Source organism: Limanda limanda, chromosome 22, assembly GCF_963576545.1.
Source record: "Limanda limanda chromosome 22, fLimLim1.1, whole genome shotgun sequence".
NCBI classification, from domain to species: domain Eukaryota; kingdom Metazoa; phylum Chordata; class Actinopteri; order Pleuronectiformes; family Pleuronectidae; genus Limanda; species Limanda limanda.
In genome coordinates this window covers 5,016,262-5,038,502 of record NC_083657.1, presented here as the reverse complement: position 1 = coordinate 5,038,502, position 22,241 = coordinate 5,016,262, and the positions used below count along the sequence as shown (strand labels likewise).

Here is a 22,241-nt window from a genome sequence, read left to right as displayed (position 1 = left end):
GACAAATGGAGCAACAAACCTCACGGGGATTATCACCAACAACCAGAGTTCAGGAGTTGTTGGAAACCGAGAGAAACATGACTCCAAATGAATAAATGTACAATGTCAACAGGACATGTTAACAAGCAACTCTTGGCAAAATGTTAGTCATATCGAGTTACTTATTACAATAACTCCAGCTTTAAACTGGGGTCAGGACAAGTCAAAGTACCTAATGGTTTTAAGTACCTTTGGCTTAAAGAAATGATAAAAGCTAATATTAAATGCTATTACATCTAGACTATTAATAATAAACTTGATTGTATAGCACCTTTCATACAAGGGATCAGATTATATAATTTGTTTTTGCCCTCTGTGAAGCGCATTTTAAAGCTTTAAGGGTTTTATACAAAAGTTATGATTGTTTTGTAACTGTTTCCTATTCTTTGGCTTCAGATTTAACTCTAAAAACACAGCTATAAAGTGTTCTACACGTTATTATTGTTTTATAACGGTTTCCTGTTTGCTTTTATGTGTATGTTTAACTCTTAAATCAGCTTTTATTAGAGTTTGAAATGTGTTGAATTATTTAAGTGAATTCTAAGTGTATTATTACTGTTATTTAATATTCATTTGGTCGCCTGGTCTGCTGCAGCGACGCCACCCTGCGACGTCTCCTCCTCCGCAGCTGATCCGCAGCTCGTCGCCGGGACACAGCGGTCGAGCAGCGGCCACAGGAGGATGCAGATGCCGGAGGAATGAGCGACCACACGTCGACCCTGGTTCCTGTCACCGACAACCCGCCTTCACACGACGCCGGACCATGATGTGAGTCAGAGAACCGGCCGCTGTCACTGGGGATTTACCGGGGTTTAGCTCCTCGTTTAGCCGCTAACGTCGACGGGTTCTCCGGGTATCTGGAGCTGAGGCTGCGGGGGGGACGTCACCTCGAGTCTCCGGGTGTGAGTCCAACTCTTTATGTCCTCACGACTACGACTATTATCTGCATTAATGTCCATTTTAACCTTCAGCCACACGTTGGACAACCTTAGCTCATCACCCGCTAAAGACGCTAGAGCCCAGCAACCAGCTGAGGCAGATCTGGAAGGGTTCCGAGATGCTAAAACCAACCAGCACATAGCCGGGTCCCGAACCTTTCCTCCGCGGTACACAGCGCCGCAATAACGTAAAAAACCCTCCAATACAAACTAATATATTCATGAATCATCTGTATTATATGATGTGTGTGTTGTTATGGCTCACGCGTGGAAGCTCACGACGCAAAACTCGTTGTTTCCACGTCCCCACTGCGAGGACGTGGTCCAGAGATTAGACGAAGCCCGCTCCGTTATGTCGTGGCTTTGTTTTCAATCCAGATGTTCGCCTGGAGGAGGAGGAAGCTGCTGTTTGTTGTTGTCACGGAACAGCTGGAGTTGATATTTGTGTTGTTAGAACGAGGATCAGTCACTGTAGACCTGACACTGGGGTTTTATTATATTTTATTATGAATGAATGTGATCAACATGGGAATAAAACCACTTTGCTCCAATTAAAAGATTTAAAGAAACTGATCAAATACCTACTTTAGTTCACTAATCTATGAATCCTCAAATGATCACTTCAAAGTATTCTATATATATATTTAAGCATATGTACAGATATAACCTCTGGTGTTATAGGAAATTATGACTGATGCGATAACTAATTGGCTATTAAAATAAATTTGCCCAAATGGTTTAAGTGATTGTTAAATTCTATTCATAATTTAATTTGTTTAAAGAACTCAAAGACACTTAAAAGACTCAGAGACACACACTGATTAAAGCTTGAATGATTAGTTTGTAACGTGTGTTAATTGGTAGAATTGAATCTGCAACTCTCTGATTAATCATTTAATCTACTTCTTTGAGGATAGATGCTAAATTAGCCTTTTCCAAATGTGACATTTTGCTTCTTTTCTTGGTTGTACCTTACTGTAAATTTGATTCATTTGCATATTAAACCAATTTGAACGTTTCACCTTGGACTTGGATGCTCTACAATGGGCATTGTTCTATTTTTAGACGTCAAACGATTCATTAATAATGAAACGGGTCTTAAGTTGCCGCCCGGTGTGTCATTCAAGAGCCTGTTACACAAACAGCCTGCGTATCAGTTTATTATTCCAGCCTCGAACAGGTACATGTTGTTCTGTCCTCTGCCGACTCGTTAATAAAAGCCATGAATCCCTTTTCTTGTTTTCAGTGAGATCCTCGGAGCCACAGAGCCAAATACCAAATTGCCTTCTACTGTGGTGAGATAACCAGCGTGCAGGATGGAGACCCAGGAGGAGTGACACGTCTCTTCCCCATCGCTAACACTCTGAGAAAATGCACTGGAGCAGCATGGAGGTGTTCGTGGTCCTGGTGTCCCTCATGGCCTCTCACACCACCGGGGCCTTCTCTGTGGACTGGGATGGAAACGGCACGGAGACCGGCAATGGGACAGACGGCGCATTTGTCCCAGTGGCGTTCACTCAAGTGAGCCAGATCATTGCCCGGGAGGGAAGCTGCGTGCTGATTGATTGCAACGTCACCGGAGAGCCGGTCCCCAGAGTTCTGTGGTTCAACTCCCACGGCGTCCAGCTGGACACGGAGATGAGTGGTGAGTATGGATGGGGGGGATTTTTTTTTTTTTAAAACATATTTATTGGTCAACATCACCCCAGAGCATGTTGACCAGCTCTTGTTTTTGCACAAGAATCTAAACATACCCAAGCACTAGCTTTGTATCGCCTACATGCAAACAACAATAGCCTACTTTTTGTTTATTTCAAAGTTTATATTTTAAGTAAACTTTTATTCATTCTATTTAATTTACCTTTTATTTATTGTTTAAAAGTAGCCTAGGTGGCATACATTTCTTAATCTGTCAGTTTGTGTGCAGTTGACGGGCTATACAATAATAGGGAACATTTTTATTTCTTTTCTCTATTGGCTGCCCGGCAGTCGTTAAGTTAATGTTAATATTTGAAATAAAACTGGTAAAGCTCTAAGTGAATTTGACTGTGTTGTATTTGAAGGTACGATTCAACATTTTTCCATGGTCCAGTATTTAAAAAAAAAAAAATAACCAAAAGAAATCCCAGGAAATCGTAACATCGAATCGCAATACTTACAGAATCGCAATACATATCGTATCGCCACCTAAGTATCGTGATAGTATCGTATCGGGAGGTCCCTGCCGATTCCCGTCCCTAGTGGTGAGACCGATCGTACTGTTACTTTAAATCTGGTTTCCTGTTCTCTGTCACCAACACTGTCAGTCACTCAATTATAACTTAATGTATAGATAAGTTGTCAGGTTTGTTCCGTACTATCAAATTCATATCAAGTCAATAACATGCTTACTACAGTGGTAAACCATTTGATCCCTTTACTTAGTAAAATATTGCCTAATAAAATGGTATTTCATTTATGAAACTGTAACTTTGCCCCTTTTCTCTTTAGCTTAATGTTTTATTCAGAAAAGGGTGAATGATAAGTAGAGATGGTTCACCTCTGCTGGATACAGAGAGACAGGAAAGACGTAGAAGAGCAGCATCAACGTTTGAGGTTAAAGTCTTGCTCACAGGTTTACAACTGCTTCATCCTCTCATATTGGAAGTCTTTTTATTTACTTATTATTCCTCATTCAAGCCGAGCCTCCGTTGTCTGTTTGAAATCTCCGACTCACTTCAGAAGGAATGCGGAGGGAAGAAGGGTTTGTTGTTTTGACGCTTTCGTTCTGATCCGACTTGTTGAAACCTGCGTTGTTCTCATGACCCACAAACACAGAACGTTCTGAGCTTTCCCCCCTGGGTCACACTCAGGAATGTGATTAGCCAGTGGAAGACTTCATCGCTGAGTGAACTACTACCTGCTGTCGAGCAGTCGTTACTTAAAGATCAGATTTACTAGCGTGCACTTGCAGATGTTTATTACTCCGGCTCCTTGTTGTGTTTCTTTTCTTTCTAACTTCCTCGTAGTATCGGACAGAACATCAATAGCATCACATGAGTCAGTGGTGAAGGTATAATTAGATTCTGGCTCTCTGATAGAGTGTTGCTGCTCTTCCTGACGGCCCACTCCTCTCCTCCAGAGGAAACTAGAGTGGGAAATTGATTGTGTTGAAGCAGTATAGAGGGCGGAAGAAATGTTTTTTACAGTCTCGTCCAGACCTAAGATTTAGAGAAGCCTTCCTTGATATCTGTCCATCCTTCTCCCACACTGCAGACCGAGTTGTAGAGGAAATGTAGCTTTGTGTTGATAAATGCAGCTCTGAAAGTCAACACTTTTTAGTATGAAGTTCGTCGATTAACTTGTATAATCTTGTATCTTTAAAAGGAAGCGTCTCATTGTTTGGAGCATGATTTAATTACATTTCACCCACGGAAAACCCCAGCAGATAAAACTGAAGCTGTAGACAATGGACTTTCCTGCAGGGAGTTGGATGATATCAGTTGAAGCTACAGCCAGCTAGCTTAGCTTAGCACCAAGACTAGAAACAAGGGAAATAGCTAGCATGGCCCTTTTTAAAGCTCAGCAATAAAGATTTACATCACAACCTTTTGTGTTTTCACTGAGGGTTTTGTGCCATAAAATAAATCCAAAAAGCACAATACTTTCCTTCTGTTTTTTTTTTTAGAATAATGTCATGTTTTTTTATTTATTTATTAATGCTTTAACAGACTTTTCCTCACCTTTCTCTCACTCATTAGCTGTTGTCTCATTCGCTCTATTCTCGCTGCCTGTTTTTCTGAATCACGCCGGGTTAATTTTACAAACTCTAGCCAGGCTGCACACGTGCTTGAATCTGTACATGTGAGGGTATTTAAACCAGCAACAAACATAGGCCTCGAGCTAGAACACACACTTACTGTAGGTGTTGACTGACAAGCAGTGCTGGTGACAAATCCTTTTTCAAAAACAAATCTTACTGGTAAACGTTTCCTCACCTCAGCCACAGTTTGAGTTATTTTGTGCTTGATTAGTGTGCAGTATTAAACTCTGACACGGTGTAAAATCAATCATGTTTATGTTTGTCTGAATATATCAACTCTTTATGATTCCCTTGCCTGTGTTGGAGCCATAGACTGTTCATACATTTATACATAGACCCCAACTGCAGAAGTGCCTGGACCTTGTACTCTCTCTGACCAGCAGAGGGCGACTCCACTAGAAGAATTTCTCTTTAAACAACTTCAACATATAGAATTATATCCCATTTTTACCCCCAACATTTGGCTTAATTCCTAGCAAAGGTTTGATGAAATTTTAAAATGGATTGTTTCAATTTGCGAGTCAAACTGAGCCACCACCTGTTTTAATATGCAAAGCATGGCAGGTCTAACAAGGACACTGCTGCTCTCTGGAGACACAGGTCACGGATACATGAAGACCATTTTCAGTCCTTCAGTCCAACAACATGAGCCGATGTATCAGACATCAAATATCCATCATGCACTAATCGAACCCACGCTTAATGTAAAGTAGATATTTTCATTGCGGAGCCAAAGTCCGAAGCTTAAATATGAGATGTACTGTACAGACAACTCCTCTTGGCCAAAAGACATTTATTATTTCTTATTGATTGATAATGATGTGAGCCAAAACGTTCTATTCTCGAGTTGTCGGCCTCCATAAAGAGTCAGAACAGTGCAAACGTGAGCAAATCTGAGAGAGAGGGAGTTCCTGCATCAAGAGGATTTTCGGGGTTTAAACTTTGACACTAACTCTGAGAGAGTCACTTAGTGGGCAGTGACTTTTCATGTTTTTAAAAGCAGGTTATAAAAGTCTCTGGTACCATAATCAAATGAACAGAGTTTAACTTGTTCAATATGAATGATTTGGAGAAGTTTCCAACGAAAACATGTTTTTTTGGTTGTATTCTTTTAAGTCTCTGAATACAGGCCTTCATTATCCTGTTGAAATTAATCAAAAACCTCAGGACATTGTACACTTCTGATGATGTGTGGGCGTGCCAGGAGAATTCTCTTAACTGCCCACAGTTTGTCCTTTACATGATTGTGTCTATATAAAATACATTTTTTAAAGGATTAAATGGAAACTTTACATTTTTGTTTTCAGTATTTCGTCCTGACTGTTGGTTCTATTGGTTTTACATTTATTGCTGAGATCTCGAAATATGAAACATCCGTCATTCAGGCTCAACATTCTGCTCTTCCAAATGTTTCATAGCCTCCCTCTGTTTGTCTCTGCAGATGGGAAGTGGTGGCTGTTGGACAACGGCGTCCTCAACATCACCAACATCGAGTTTTCAGACCGCGGGAAGTACACCTGCATGGCGTCCAACGGGTACAGCAGCTCCAACTGCACGGTGACCCTGCGCGTGGTCATCATGAACGGGGACATGGGCGTGTACTACATGGTGGTGTGTCTGGTCACCTTCACCATCATCATGATCCTGAACGTCACGCGCCTCTGCATGATGAGCAGCCACCTGAAGAAGACGGAGAAGGCCATCAACGAGTTCTTCCGCACCGAGGGCGCCGAGAAGCTGCAGAAGGCCTTCGAGATCGCCAAGCGGATCCCGATCATCACGTCCACCAAGACGCTGGAGCTGGCCAAGGTCACGCAGTTCAAGACCATGGAGTTCGCCCGGTACATCGAGGAGCTGGCCCGCAGCATCCCGCTGCCCCCCCTCATCATGAACTGCCGCACCTTCATGGAGGAGATCCTGGAGGTGGTGGGCGTGGAGGAGATGAGGCACACTTTTCTCAGACAGGGACCGGAGGGGCGACAGGGGGTCACGGGCATAGTCGCCGCCATAGGGGCGAGAGACGTCTTCACCCTCCTGCAGGAGAGGGAGAGGGAGAGAGAGAGAGGGGACCGCAGCGAGTCGCCCGCCGCCGACTCGGACAACTCGTCGGTCCAGGAGCAGCCGCAGCACATCGCCATCCAGGTGTCGGTCCACCCGCAGCTCGCCGCCGAAGGCTACTGCAGCATTGAGGCCCCCCCACCACAGCCAGAGGCCACGCCCTCCTCCCCTCCCCCTTGCTCCGACACGCCGCCCGATCCTCCTCTGGACCCCGAGGAGCCGCCCGAGGCCGAGGGCGAGCAGAGCGCTGAACAGGACGTGCCCGAACCGACGCCAGACGTGACCGCTCCCTGCCAGGTGTTTTATGAGAGCCATGTGTGACCCCGCCCCCCCCCCCCCCCCCGGAGGAGCAACCAGTTACCCTGCTATGCATTTCCACTTGAAAACAAGAATAGGTCCACAAGCATTTTTAATTTCACATTTTGGAGAAGAACAATCATTCTTAATTTATCTTTTCTGAATGGAAATCTATGAAAGTTGTAGGTTGTTCTACTGAAAATAAACCACCAGGTTTCAGACTCACGGGTTTTTCTCACTGGTCCTTTCATGCTTGAATGTACACGGCGGGGGAATCGATGTTCCTGTTAATGTAATAAGCAGAGAATTGTAAAGGAAAACTTCCTGTGTTGAGATCTTCATCGCTCAGATTATTATTTAAACACTTCAGTCTCGAGGGGAAGGATTTTTTTTTTAGGTTCTTATCGTGCTAAGCTTTTTAAGACTAACTCCAGAAATCTGCCTCAAGCTGCTTCCTGACATTATTTCCAAACCCTCAGAGTTCAGCTTCCTTCATGTGTTAAACAACTCACATCCAGCCGCCGAGCCCATGTTATTGTGAAATGTCCCACTCACCTATAGATGCATGCTGGACAGAAACAAAAGATTTGAAAGTTTGGTCACAATTTCATGATTGTACGGCCTACTGTGTTTCTATAAGTGACAAGTAATCCAGGCTAAACCTCTCTGAGTGTACAGTGTATTTCAGCCTCGGGTCACACACCCCTCTAATAATGAGTCTCTGTTTCCTTTGAAATATTTATATCACAATATTAGATTGTTACCCATTGTGGTGTGATTTCTGTTCCTTGGCTGGTTTAAGTGGTTTTTAAAGAAGTCTTCTTGTCTTCTCTCTCCTCAGTAGAGACGAGCGGGGGGGGGGGTTTCCCTCTGTCTTGTGCTGTTTGAGACTTTTCATTTGACTCCTGACCTGCTTTCTGATCGTCTTGCTTCTGCAGAGCTTTAACAGTACAGTTGCATTCCTGCTGCATGTGAACGTGGACAGTGGAGATGTTTCACATCTTTCTCTGGGGCTCAAATAGAAGGAGTGCTTTTTTCTTTGCTTGGCTGAAGGTCCAGTCCGTTATGGAGATGAACTGGACTCTGTTCTTTTACTGGTGCTCTCGAGATGCCTCTTTTTTTGTTGTAGAATAAAATGGAAGTGCTGTGTTTAAAAATGTCTCCACGGTTTGGCCTTTTTTTTTCCATTTAGCTTTTTGTAGGATGAATATTAGCTTTGTTCACTCATGGTTATTTTATTACAAAGCAGCATCAGAAATGTCAGTACTGAGACAACACTATAAAATTCTGACATTTACTGGAGACCTGTGTATATTAATCAATGGGCAACTTGACAAAATATTAGCCAGCAAAGAACCGAAGATCAGATCATTTTGAAAGGAATTTGATTTGTATGAATGTCCTTTTATGAATGGAAAGAGACGTCTCAGGTTGATCACACAAAGCCATGAAGGACTGAGCTGTGACAGGACACGCTGGAAGTTTTTCATTGGCTGTTAATCAACATCATACCTATGACTTTTTAATAAGTTTGGAACGACATGCTAACCTATGACTTTTTCCAAAAAATCATAGTAGCACAAAAAACGACTTGGTTATTAGGAATATTTTTGACTTAAAGGGACTCTTACCTTTGTTGCATTTGAGAATTACAGCACATTCAAATCATCCCGCCTTCCTCCAATGCCCCACCCCCTCGTTCCCATCCGCGGTGTTTTTTTGAAGAAACTTTATTTACAAGCAGACTTACAATCTACTGCCTCCGCGCACGCACGTGAGTTTTTGTTTACCAAAGCAATGGATTCGGTAAGTTATATACATTTACATTCACATGCCTTGATGACGCGGGCCCGAATGCGCCACAAGAAGCAGACGGAAAACCTGCATGTCCATGCAGCAAACAGACAGGTCTGTCGGCCAATAAGGTCCTTCGGTCCGAAGAATTTTATTGGTTGAAGTTTTCACTAAATATTATGAGAGTGAAATAATTGTTTGTTTTTACTCCTGGTGGGTCTGTCTTGCATTTTAGAGTGTCATTACCTTATTAATACCAATTTAACCTTATCCAAAAAAAGTGTAAAAATGCAACAAAGGTAAGAGTCCCTTTAACATACACAGGTAAAAAAAGGTGTAACATCTTTTTGCCAATTCATCAGTTATGATGAGAGCTGTCTATCTTTTAAGAGCCTAATTAAGGGAAACATTGAAATCTAACAGGGACAAAGACAAGTAACTCAATTATTCGATCGTGAAATAGTCTTTACTAACATGCATAAAATAAAATGTCCACAAGCAGCACAGCATTGAAAATCCATTACAGCTGTTCTCTAATAAATAATAAAACTGTTGAGATGAGGTAATATGAAACTCTGACCATAGCCCTGTTAAACAAAACAGGAACTGCAGTTTTTTGAACGGTCATGTTCAAACGGAGGAGAAACTCCTTTTCAAAAATGTTCAAGAACCTCCACGTCTTCAAAGTCCAGCAGCTCCTCCAGACCCAACTCATTCTGTCCTATGTCCTCAAACTGGGTCAGCAGTTCCCTCTGGACCGCTGGGATCCTCCTGTATTCAGCAGACGGGGCCGGGCTCATATCAACAGTGTTGATCCAGACGTGTGCAGTGTCTTCAGGTGGTGTCACGGCTTTGTGTCTCTGGTGGACGGCCTTGTTCAGCTGCTCCATGTCGGTTTCCAGTGTCTGATAACTGGCGTGATCGACAGTGAACGGTAGCGCCGAGCGACACGAGCCGTGACAGGTTCGGAGCGTCATGTCGATCTCCACCTGGTGAGACGAGACAGAACGCGAGGTGTCAAATACACTATGCCACAACACGAGAATACAAAAAGCTTCTTTCAGACACGCACAGAGAATGTACTTCTGAGTTGTTTGTGTGCGAAAGGACATGACACAAAGGACGGACCCAATTCTGGATACAAGGAAAAAACAATGGTCCTAAAACTAACATGAGAGAAAGTGATAATCAGAGGAGTTGTAGTGTGACGACCTTAAAGGGACTCTCACCTTTGTTGCATTTGAGAATTACAGCACATTCAAATCATCCCGCCTTCCTCCAATGCCCCACCCCCTCGTTCCCATCCGCGGTGTTTTTTTGAAGAAACTTTATTTACAAAGCAGACTTTCAACCTACTGCCTCCGCGCACGCACGTGAGTTTTTGTTTACCAAAGCAATGGATTCGGATTCAGAAGCACCGGTAAGTTATATACATTTACATTCACATATGATGACGGGCCCGAATGCGCCACAAGAAGCAGAGGGAAAACCTGCATGTCCATGCAGCAAACAGACAGGTCTGTCGGCCAAAGAAGAATTTTATTGGTTGAAGTTTTCACTAAATATTATGAGAGTGAAATAATTGTTTGCTTTTACTCCTGGTGGGTCTGTCTCACATTTTAGAGTGTCGTTACCTTATTAATACCAATTTAACCTTATCCAAAAAAAGTGTAAAAATGCAACAAAGGTAAGAGTCCCTTTAAAGGTTGCATCAGGATATTGATCAGATTGAATAGATCTCTGTTGGTACCTTGGTTAAATCCTCTTATGATTCATATGTTGGCACTTTATCAAGATCAAATAATTAAGGACTTGGTTCATCCTCTTGGAATAATCAGCAAATGTGATAAGTCGACAATGAGATCTGCCTCTTGATTCACACAGAATAAAAACCTAAGACTTGACTGAGATGAAACTTGTCTCTTGTTTTCCGGCCCCTGAACTCCTCTCACCTCGGTTCGGTACAAGTCCTCCACCTGTTTCCGGACGGCGCCTCGGAGCTCTTTGAGTCGCTGCGACAAACTGCTCGAGCGTTTCCGCAGCGACGTGAGAGTTCGAGACAACTCCTCTGCGCCTTCCGCAAACTTCAGCTCCGAGACTGAACACGATAAAGGCAGCGTTACTCAGCCGGCATTGATTTATTCACTGACTTTCCTTCGTCCAGCAAAGCAAAACAAAACTGGGTCTCACTGTATCTGGTGACTATCACTCTGCGGTTGGAGTTGTAGATTCGAGTCACCGCCGTCATGGACGTCTCGGCTGCGTCCTCGTACGACTTCGCCGTCTCGCAAACCTTCAACAGCTTTCTCTCCACATCTCTCTCCATCTGTGAGATCAAACCCTGCAGTCTGCAGCCGGACGGGCATTTAGAGACCTGTGGGACACAAAGTGAACAAGGGCTCAAGTCCTCTGCTCTGGAGACACCCTGTGGCGTGTCCGTCCGATTCTTGATGTGATTAGTGATTAGATCTCAGGGGTTAAAGGTCACAGTGACCTTATAAGTAGATGGAAACTGCCTCCGCCAACCAGTGCAGTATTTCTAGTTTTAACTGAAACACAAGAGGATAGAGGGACGTGTGTGTAATTACTGCTTTACCTCTGATAAATGAGAAGTGCAGTTTTGTGTGTTTGCGTGTTTTTTTTACCCAGTCGTCATCTGCACACAGAGGCACGTCCGACTCTGCTCGACACCGGCGCCTTCTGTATCTCTGGGTTCGACGGACGGGCTGTCGGCCATGTTGTTTCTGCTGCTTCAGCCTCATGCACACTGTGGAACCAAACAGAAAAACAAGAAGAGCCCTTTCAGTACAGGGCCTGTCAACCTTCACCAGAGCTCCAATTCAAACACGACAATGCAAATATAAAACGTTATTCGTGTGCGTGTGTTTATCTTGTGTGGCTGGGACATCTGGAAAGGGCAAAGACCTTTATTGATTTTTTTGTTATTATTCAGTTCTTGTTAAAGTAGAAAAAGAACACGACCTCACACATCTCAACAGAATGCGTTTCACCTTTCTACCATTTCTCATTTAAGGAGGAACATTGTCACTTTCATTCTGTAAACTTACCCGATGAAAAAACAGAAATTAGTCTAAATATTTTTGCAATGTCCGTCAGAACATTACAAAAAGTGCCTTTGAACATTTGTGAAAATGTGTAAATTTAAATGTCATTGATGCAACAGTCTTAAAAGAACTGTTTATTATAGAAAAGTTTACTACGAATGTATCAGGTTGAACCACATTATTTAAATGTCTAATAACAGAAATATACAGCTCTAACTTAACCTTAAGTTATATGAAGGACCACAGTGGATCTTGTTGGACATAGATTTACATACTAAAAAAGTTAGTTACGTTCAGTTGAATAATCTTCACTGCACGCAGGAGATTTTAATTTAGATTTGCTTTAAAAAGGTTTTTACATTAATTGTTTTTTCAATGTTGTCAAACTACAAATGAAAACCTCCATGGGGGTAAATACGTTTTCATTTGATTCACAAATGTATTTGATCTGTAGGTCAAAGTCACATATGTCTGCAAAGCTCTTGAAATAATTTACAATCAAAAACATTTTTGTATTTCGTTTCCATTATAAACTAAAACAACACACTTCCTGTTTTTAAATTGGACCTGAACAAACGGCTCGGACCAGGAGAGCTGAAGTGAACATTGAATCTTTATTGATCGAGCAGAGTTCAGCAGCACGGAGAGAACATCAGGTTTTTCCATGAACTAACAGACAGGTTACTCATGTTTACACAGTGGGTCGACAAATACACAAGTGAAGAAACACAGACACTGGTCGTCAATTATTGTGGGATTTCACAATCAAGTCAAACAGATCGATGAAACAACCTTTGGTTTTTGTCCTCAAATACGTTTTGACCCTGGTACATCTTGTTTCTTTTAATCTGGATGTCGAGAAATAATATATTTGATATCATTCAACAATTTTTCTCTTGCTCTGTGCGCCATTAAAAAGCAGCCGATCGGATAAACACCTTCACGCTCTTCAGGCTGTAGTTAGCGGGTTTGAACGTCGCCCACACAACTCCGTTTTCCACCTTGTACGGCGTGTTCCTCTCTGGGTCGTACGTGCCTTTGTGATAGATCCCGTTCAGGTTAACCGCCTGGCAGCTGTTGTACCACCACCCGCCCCCGTACGTGGCCGCGCAATTCTCCTCCCACTTATCGTTATCCCGGTCGAAGGTGCTGAACTTCATCCCGTCGTGTGACACGTCGGACTTTGGCGCCGCCAGGCCGTCCCCGGCGTCCCCCGTGTACCCGGAGACGTGCAGCGGGTACCCCTCCCCCTCGGAACCGACTCGGATGGTGTACTCGGCGGTGGCCACGCCCTCGTCCCAGTCCTCAAGCTCCACCTTCATCATGGTCTCACCCTGATTGGTCAACAGGTGGAGGTTCTGGTTGCCCACCCACGACTCCCCCTTTCCCTGCGCGTCGACTGAACCGAACCCGTCGCGGTATTCGGCCCAGGTGCGGTTGAAGCTGAGGGCGCCGCTCTCTCTCTGCTGGACTAACAACCACCCCCCCATTAGCCCCTCCTGCTGGCAGTAAACCACCACTACACCCACGGAGTCCTTGCCGCCGGGTTTGATTTTAAACAGGCCGTTCGTTTCCCCGTGCAGGTGCTTCTGGTGGGCGTCAACACAATCTGCGAACAGAGAGGGGAACACCGCAACCGCGAGTTAGCTTGGCCCGGCTGGTTCACGGAGACCTGACCCAGTGAAGCACTTCCTCCAATGTTTTTGATTAATCTGCATTGAGAGCATCAGCAAAATCGTAATTTCTACTTTGGGCAAAGGAAAGTCTTCCATCAAATTAAAGGCTTTGTATTTTTTCGCAGTAGTTTGGTTAAAGTTGAAATGGCGACATTCAGTTTTAGCTGAAAGATTTCCGACTCTTTTCAATCTGCGACCCACAGAAACTTTCTCCAATCAAAGAGACACTTTCACGGTAAACTGTCATAACAATCATAACTTGGTGAAGCCGTCTCGCTGAGTTCACAGACGGCTTTGTGGATTTCAAAATGACTTGATTGTAAACACTGAATGTGAATGCAAAGGTTGTTGTTTTTTTAGCTCTAACAACTAGAAAATTCCTCCTGCCGAGAAATTTCGAATGGGTGCATTGCTTTCTGCCGGCTCCACAGACTACATTATTTTTTATGGGGGGGAAGAGAGACAGAATAATGCAATGCAGTACCCGGGGGACCTCTAGGCCCCCCTTATAAGAAATTCTGTGACCACATTGTTGTTGGTGGCTTTGGTACCTTTTCCTACATAATCGGCTTCTCGCTCAACACGCGCGCTCTTCACACTTCGGGCGTGGACGTCGGGAACGTCCTCTTCCGGATGATCTGTCATGAACCCACTGATGTCGGAACCAAATAATCTGAATCCGGATTTGGTGTCGTCTGTGATGCTTCCCTTAGCGCCGCCGGCGTGGTGCGATGAGGTGGTGATAGAGGAGGAGCTAGAGGAGGTGTGGCCAAAGGCGGGGAACATAGAGGCCATTCCGCTCTTGGAAGGGTCGTTCATGACGTGACACTCGGGGCCGCCCTCGATCACCTCCTCCACGTTCTCCACTGGTCCGGAAGGCGTTTGGACAATTGTCCTCTTGATGCTCTTGGTGCAGGAGACGGTCTTGGTGGTGGTGCTGGTGTGGCCCGTGCTGGGTTGGCTGTGGCCTCCGAACCCTCCACCAAACAAACCTCCGTCGCCTCCGATCTCAGTGATGGATTTGGAGGAGGAGGAGGAGGAGGAGGAAGAATCGCCGGTGGAGGATGACGATGTAGATTTAGATGTAGAGAAGAAAGTACCTTGGTCCTTGGTGATGGTTGCTGGGGATGCGGGCGAGCCTTCTGCCTCCAGGACCAACTGGATGTTCTCCACCTGAGAAAGACAAACGAGTGTGCAGGTTCTGTTAAGATGATGTTTTTCAAGATCAAAATCTTCAGGAGAATCTGCGGATTTATCCTGAAACAACAACTGAGCTTCGCTTGTGTCGTGTGCAGAGTCTGTCACAGTCTCAGTGTCACTCACATCATTGAAAACATCTTCTGTGTGCTGTGCTGCCCTCGACGGGCCACCGCCGGACTTGTAGATGCTGTCAACGATCACGCCCTTCAACGCCCTGCTCTTCATCACGTAGAGCGTCCCCACCGACTGGATGCTCTGACCCGACCTGGACTCCAGCTGGTTGATCTGGGACGTGGACGGAAACGGATGAAGTTTAGTTCCAAAGATGGATTTGTTGTTTGGTGTTTTCTGTTTTTACCTTTCGGAATGAAGTTTTCATATCATGTGAGAATAGGTCCTCACCTGTTTGTCCAGCTCCACGTAGCCCTCCTTGTCCACATGGTGCTCCGAGTAGCCTCTGCAGGAACCTTTGCAGGAGCGAAGCTTGATGTCGATGTCCACCTGACGCACACGCAGGAGACATTGTGTTAACATACACAATACACGGAGAATTCCAGTATTCCAATATTTGCTCCAAATGTACTTTTTCATTTGGGTTTTAACGTTTAACTAAGAGGAGGAAAACAGAATCACTGCTGCCTCAAGTGAAAGCCAGCCGGGGCTAACAACATGAATACATCAGACTACCGGTATTACTAAATTCAATAACCATAGCTAACCTTTGCTAAAGCTAACTACTGGTCAGAGTAGAATAAAAACTGAAGTTTAAACTTTCATTAATTTACATATGTGTTGAATTGTAGTATTCATTTCTATTAGTTTTGCTAAATTAAGCCAGAAACCGATTTTTCTAAACTCCACTCCTTCTCTTGTTCCTGTGTTAGTCGTGGAACATCAACGCCTGTAACTGTGGTGTATTTAGGTCCCTGTGGTTTCTCCGTACCTCCAGCCGCTGCATCTCCACCACCTGGTCCTTCACTCGGTCCTTCAGGGCGCCGAGGAGACGCAGCTGTCGGTCAATCTTCACTTTCATCTCAGTGATCCTCTGTCGCAGACCCTGGGCCAAGTTATGGTAGCTGCTGTCGTGACCTGGTGGACGGATGGACCAATCCTAATCAATATACCACGTTATAATGATTGAATAATGTTAATATTATAATAAATACATTCATCATGTGAATTATCTTAGAAGAGAAAAAACAAATTTGAGTCCACAACTATTTCACTTTTACTAAAACCATGAAGTCGTGTTTTTACGTGTATTTTGGTGTTTCGGACATAAATGTAATTAAATAATAGAAATAATATACATTTAATTTTCAGGTGCTCATTGGAGTTTTGTGTAATTCGAAAAATGTCAGATATTTTTTTGAAAAATTAAAATGGACTAACATAATTTTTATTTTAATGCAAACCAGTGGAGTCTTGTATCTGAACACTGAAATCAGTTCATGTAGAATGTTGAAGGCACGGTGACAATATGAGAGAATCAGAGCTATAAATTATTATCTATGTCGGTCAAAATCTATTAAATAAACTGCTCACAAAAAGTAAATATAAAGAAAATAATTAATTTAGCTGTGGCTTAAGTCAAATGGTCGCTGTGGAAATGGAACACACACACTAACCTGAATCAATGGTGAGTTTGTCCTTCAGGTAGTCGTACGTCTGTTTGGACACCTGGTCGGTGGAACGGTGTTTGACCCGGTTCTCGTCCAGGATGCTGCGGATCTTCTCCACCTTCTTCATCATGCTGTGGTCGTACTTGTCCATCAGACCCTGGATCCTGCAGCCTGACGGGCATTTGTGGCCCTGACGGAGGGTTAAAGGGAAACATGAGTTGTGATGAACGCGTGATTCCTCTGTCGGTTTGTAGAAAACGCAGGATGAAGAAAACGAGCCCTTACCCAGTCGTCGTCTGTGCAGAAAGGCCACTCCTTCTGAGTGGCACATTTGTCCGACCTGGTGCCCGCCTCCACCGGACGAGCTCCTCTCGGGTCGACCTAGACAAACAGAAAAATATTACTTCCATCAAATTCTTCAAACATGGATCAGTGCAGAAATACAGCTGTTATATTAATGAGATCTCTGTAACCTTTGTGTTACTTTTAAATTAATTTAATTTACTTTGGGGGACGTATTGAACCAACATTTATTAAGTACAAATGGTGACACGCATATCGTTAAAGACTACCATAAAATCAATTAAGTTAAGTGTCTTTACATACATCTCTATAAATCGGGCAAGAAATAAACCTGACGAAATCTGTAAACTCGCCATCTTCATTTACTAGTTTTCCATTAAATTTAATATTTTCTGCTGCTGTTTAAACTAATATATAAAAAAGGGAATTTTTTTTTAATGAATCCTTGTCATCAGATCTTGGTAAAATTATCTCTCACTGACGTTTTTGTGTTTTTTCCCCTGTTTAGAGGATTTGTTTGGTAGTTCTTTAGAGACAGAGGACGTCGCATCTTGTTAAAACCTATGACACAAATTGTTATTTGTAAATATGGGCAATACAAATAAAATCGTACTGATTAATCATTTATATTTGATCTCAATCTTTTTAGTTTTTAAAGGTTAAAAAGTACCAGTTATGTTTTTACGCAGAAGTCACAGCATCACATTTTATGTATTTATAATCTGAAGTATTTATTCAAGCTGTAAATCACGGAGGGAGACGCGTTCCTCTACCCATCGTTAATATGGAGAGTAGCTTATTCAATCTCATCATTATCGTGTGTTGTAATAGTCATTTTAAAGTACATAAGCAAGATCCTATAAACTACCAGTGTATAAGAAGTATATACAAAAACAGTGATGAAGACTCACCGACGTGGACGCCACGACACAAACCAAACCCAGACAGACGAGAACTTGGAGAGGTTTCATCTTGGCTTCTGTATCTGAATGATTTCTCCAGCGTCGGCGTCGCTTCATTTAAACCCTCGAGGTTCAGTTTCCACAAAACCAATGACTCACCGGAGTCCGGGGTCACATCCAAAAGTTGAGCAACTTCGATCGATGAGGAGGCTGTTTACACAAAAACACACACAAAACACACACACACACAGAACAAACACTCACAGGTCAGAATCCACAGGATTTACTGGCATCTGATAAAATGATTTCTCTCAGTAAACGATCGAGAGGACAGGAACTAAAGTCATGAACTTGCAGGAGAAAATAATTACGCAATTGATTAAGCAATAAATCTGGAGGAAAGTTGTTTTCTTTATATTAACTTATTTTATCTTTTATTGCCTTTTTGCTGAAGGTCACATCTGTGTCACGTGAAACCAGAGGTGACGTCTAAATGTTTAAGATTTCTAAAATAATAATAGGAAAGATAAATGATAACAATCATATGTTACATTTCAAAACACAGTTACAAGCTGCTTTTCCAGGTCAGAGAGAAAAACAGTATGAAACAATTCAAAGCTACTTCTGTTCACAGATGTTAGAGATGAGAAAATAGTAAAAACCAGATCAGATAAAACATAAAACGATTCAAATGGACGATAAGAACCAGGAGAAAACACACCAATAAAATGTGTCTTTAAAAGAGCTGGTCCTCAGGGGGATTGTTCCACAAAGAGGGGGCGCTCTAACAGAAAAGGCCTGGTGAGCTATGTTTATTTTGAAATACACATATATCTTACATGAATCTTTTTTAGACTCATTTCAAATTCAACTCCAACTTGAACCTTTAAATCATCCCTGTATTCTCACCAGCAATGTGAGGACACCTGGACATTGTTGGTCAGGATTAGAATGAAGGTTTTTACCATGGAGACACGTTGAGGGACGTCCACAGTTTGGATGCGATGAGCTGGAGACAGTTGATCAGACGGCAGCAGCAGCACCTAGTGGTAAAAACACGTATTACACATCAATCATCAGCATGGTTCAGAGGTCAATGCTCTTTTTCTTGTAGATACAAGAATTAATTTAATCGAAAAATGTAAATGAACAGTTTAATCTGTTGATCCGTTTACATTTAAAAATGGATTTTATCATTTTCCATTGTTACTCATTGAGAAACAAGAGAAACAATAGTGATGAATTTCCCTGACACAGAAAATTCGTATAATCTGTGAAAATGGATCAATAAACATCAGACTGGCCAAATGGAAATTTCACACATGTACCAGCTGGACTGAGAGAAGAGGGTTTGGATCAATCTGTGTCAAATCATTGCAACATCGTCCTTTTAAAGCTCTGGTGACTAATGAAAATAGCAAACAGTGAATCATCATTTTAAAAAGGAGCCAATGAGTTGTAGGATTTGTTTTTTTTTTTGTACCTTTGAATTAAATCAACTTTTCTGACCTTCAACCAGCAGCTTGAGTAAAGTTATTCCAGCGAATCACAAACAATTTAGTCACATGCCCTGAAAGCGATGACATCACATCCGGTCTTGAAGGTTTCTCCACTCACATGTTCCATCCGGTGTGAACGTGTTAACCAAACACAACCTGCCGCCGTCACGAGGTCTGTTGGGGCGTCGGCTTCTTCTCATGAGTTGCTCGGTGGTTAGTGAGATGCTGCAGGAGCCTGAAGCTCCGCCCACAGAGCTCACACTTGAACGGCCTCTCTCCCGTGTGGATGCGCGTGTGTTTGGTGAGGTTGCTCCTGTGGTTGAACTGCTTCCCGCACTCTCTGCAGTCGAAAGGCTTCTGTCCGGAGTGGATCAGCTGGTGCTTCTTCAGGTTCACGGCCTGGGTGAAGCACTTGCCGCACTGCGAGCAGCGGTGCGGCTTCTCGGCCGTCTCCTTGCACTCGTGGTCGGTCAGCTCCGGCAGAGCCTTGAACTCCTGGCCGCACAGGGAGCAGCGCAGCGGCTTGTCGGCGTGGACGGACTGGTGTGTCTTCAGAGTGGACAGACGGGCGTATCCTTTCCCGCACTGGTCGCAGGTGAAGGGTTTCTCGCCCGTGTGGATGCGCTGGTGGAGGAGCAGGTGCTGCAGCAGGCGGCAGCTCTTGCCGCAGTGCGAGCAGCTGAACGGCTTCTCTCCGGAGTGAATCATCTGGTGCTTCCTCAGGTTGTTCCGGTCGCTGAAGGCCTTGGGGCACACGGTGCACTTGAAGGGCTTCTCCCCCGTGTGGGTGAGCTGGTGCACCGCCAGCGACACGTGGACTCGGAACCTCTTGTCGCACAGCGAGCACTGGAACGGCTTCTCGCCCGTGTGGAGGCGCTCGTGCTGCTTCAGCTTGGACACCAGCTTGAAGCTCTTGGTGCAGAAGCTGCAGCTGAACGGCCTCTCGTCCGAGTGGCTGACCATGTGCTTTCTGAGATCTCCTCTCCTGGCGAACGTCTTGCCGCACTGCTCACATGTGAACGTCTTCTCCCGGGTGTGGATCAGCTGGTGCTCCCTCAGAGTTCCTTCTCTCCCAAACTGCTTCCCACAGACGGTGCAGCTGAAGGACTTCTCTCCGCTGTGGGTGAGCAGGTGCTGCCGCAGGGTCTGCAGCAGGTAGAAGCTCCTGTTGCACTGGGAGCAGCTGTGACACCTCTCTCGCCGAGCATCTTTTACCTCCTGGTTTTCTTTGTGGGCTTTCTCGTGAAGCCTCAAGTGTTGCTTCGTCCGAAACGTCCGGCTGCACCTGCTGCACGGAAACGTCTCCGGCTGCGACTCTTCCGAGCGAAGCGGCGTTCGGACCAACGCGCTGCAGTGATGCCGCTGGTGTCGGAGGACGTTGCGTCTCCCTGCGAAGGATTCCCCACAATCCCTGCAGCGGTGCGACCGTGGTTCAGACGCACTTTCCTGCAGGTTCTTCTCTGTTTGTTTTAATTTGTAGAGGAAACAGGAGGAGTGGTAGATTTCAAAGAGAGAGACAAGAAGAAGAAAAGTTAGAAATCACAGGTTTTGTCCAACGCTGATGAAGGAAAGAAACAAAAAAACAAAAAGCTCCTTATTTCTTATTTATCGCATAAGAATAGACGATCAGAAAAATCGACCATAAATCGTTTACCTCCACAGCCAGTGTCCACGTCTCCAGTGTCCTGTTGCTCTGGTGTGGTGATGTCTGCTGTGGAGACATCTCTCTGATCTGAGCAGCCGGCTTCCTCCTGACGAGTCTCTACATCGCTCAGCTCAGATGATTTCTGCGACTCAGATAGTTTATGGTTCTGTACGTCTGAGCCGCCATCTTCCTGAAGCATTGTGTGATTCAGCTGGAGTTGGTCGATTTCTCCAGGATTAGTTCCCTCTGAGTTTGAGTCTCTGTCGTCACACGCTGCCTCTTCTTTGTATAAATTGATCTCTGACCGGCGCCTCTGTAGCTGCTGATTAGACTCCAACTTCATGAGGTTTATCTTGGTGTCGGCCTTCAGCTTCTTGTCGTCCTCTTCCAACTCAACCTCGGTGCCGGGGGAACTCTGCTGTGCAGCTGATCTCAGGTCTGCTGGAGCCTTCATGCAGTCCCACAGGTAAACAGACAGCCGCTTGAAGCCCAGCAGAGACACAGCACCAGGAGACGCCATGATGATCAGTCACTGGACAGACTCACACCTGAGAGACAGCAACTGATAGATAGATAGATAGATAGATAGATAGATAGATAGATAGATAGATAGATAGATAGATAGATTACTTTATTCATCCCCGAAGGGAAATTAAGTCGTCATAGCAGCCGGTATATTTGAATACAATAAAATACAATACAATAGAATTAAATAAAAAATATTGAGGTAGAAAGAATAAAAAACAGAAACACAAGATAAATAGGTAGATAAGGTGCAGTGGCAAGATGATGGTAATAGTACTGATGATATGATGGTAATGTTATTGTTAGACAGTATATCAAAATAGTACAGTATATATAGTATATAATATAACATAATTTATATTTATATATGATAGTAATTATACCAATATAATAGCAGTATATAGTAATAACTGCAGAAACAGTATATATAATAATAATAACTGTCAACATCACATGATAAACTGCACTGACCTGAAGGGGCTATACCAATAAAGTTTGATTGATTTGAACTGAACTAACCTGAATAAAATGTACTATACCAATAAAGTTTGATTTGAACTTCCCTACCCTAAAAGGTCCTATATAAATAAAGTGTGATTTAATGTAACAGCATTTTCAGGACTGAAATGAGCATGCTAACAGATTCTAACAGATGCTAACAGTTCGAGTTGTAAACAAACGTAACACATGCTCGTAACTTACGCAGGTGCGGGCCGTCTCCGGTCTCATGTGGCGCTAACCTGCTTCCGCGGCCGATTCTGCGGCTCGTTTAGCATCATACATAAAACCCACTGGTTTGATTATGATCGTTTGAGTTGTAAACCTTGTGTTGTTCGGTTTTAGGGACGTTTCACAACAAGTCCGGTGTGTTTTGAC

The 22,241-nt window shown here is 43.8% G+C and overlaps 4 protein-coding genes across 4 annotated transcripts; 1 reads left to right on the top strand and 3 right to left on the bottom strand.

Annotated features, from left to right (window-relative positions):
* The first annotated feature begins 657 nt into the window (after positions 1-657).
* On the top strand, positions 658-7,164 carry mfap3l (microfibril associated protein 3 like). Its single transcript, XM_061066682.1, has 3 exons — positions 658-807; positions 2,224-2,622; positions 6,221-7,164. The coding sequence occupies exons 2-3, from the start codon at positions 2,349-2,351 to the stop codon at positions 7,156-7,158; spliced, it is 1,212 nt and encodes a 403-aa protein (XP_060922665.1). The 5' UTR covers positions 658-807; positions 2,224-2,348; the 3' UTR covers positions 7,159-7,164.
* A 2,208-nt stretch (positions 7,165-9,372) lies between these two features.
* On the bottom strand, positions 9,373-12,094 carry LOC132996337 (fibrinogen alpha chain). Its single transcript, XM_061066686.1, has 4 exons — positions 11,574-12,094; positions 11,119-11,302; positions 10,881-11,026; positions 9,373-9,917 (listed from the first exon to the last, which is right to left on the bottom strand). The coding sequence occupies exons 1-4, from the start codon at positions 11,688-11,690 to the stop codon at positions 9,582-9,584; spliced, it is 783 nt and encodes a 260-aa protein (XP_060922669.1). The 5' UTR covers positions 11,691-12,094; the 3' UTR covers positions 9,373-9,581.
* A 494-nt stretch (positions 12,095-12,588) lies between these two features.
* On the bottom strand, positions 12,589-17,797 carry fga (fibrinogen alpha chain). The gene is made up of 8 exons (XM_061066679.1): positions 17,706-17,797; positions 16,777-16,872; positions 16,498-16,681; positions 15,813-15,958; positions 15,272-15,370; positions 14,993-15,154; positions 14,221-14,842; positions 12,589-13,602 (listed from the first exon to the last, which is right to left on the bottom strand). Exons 1-8 carry the CDS (start codon positions 17,763-17,765, stop codon positions 12,905-12,907), a joined length of 2,067 nt encoding a protein of 688 aa, XP_060922662.1. The 5' UTR covers positions 17,766-17,797; the 3' UTR covers positions 12,589-12,904.
* A 1,563-nt stretch (positions 17,798-19,360) lies between these two features.
* On the bottom strand, positions 19,361-21,360 carry LOC132996314 (gastrula zinc finger protein XlCGF57.1-like). Its single transcript, XM_061066656.1, has 2 exons — positions 20,850-21,360; positions 19,361-20,655 (listed from the first exon to the last, which is right to left on the bottom strand). Exons 1-2 carry the CDS (start codon positions 21,358-21,360, stop codon positions 19,361-19,363), a joined length of 1,806 nt encoding a protein of 601 aa, XP_060922639.1.
* Between the last annotated feature and the right edge of the window lie 881 nt (positions 21,361-22,241).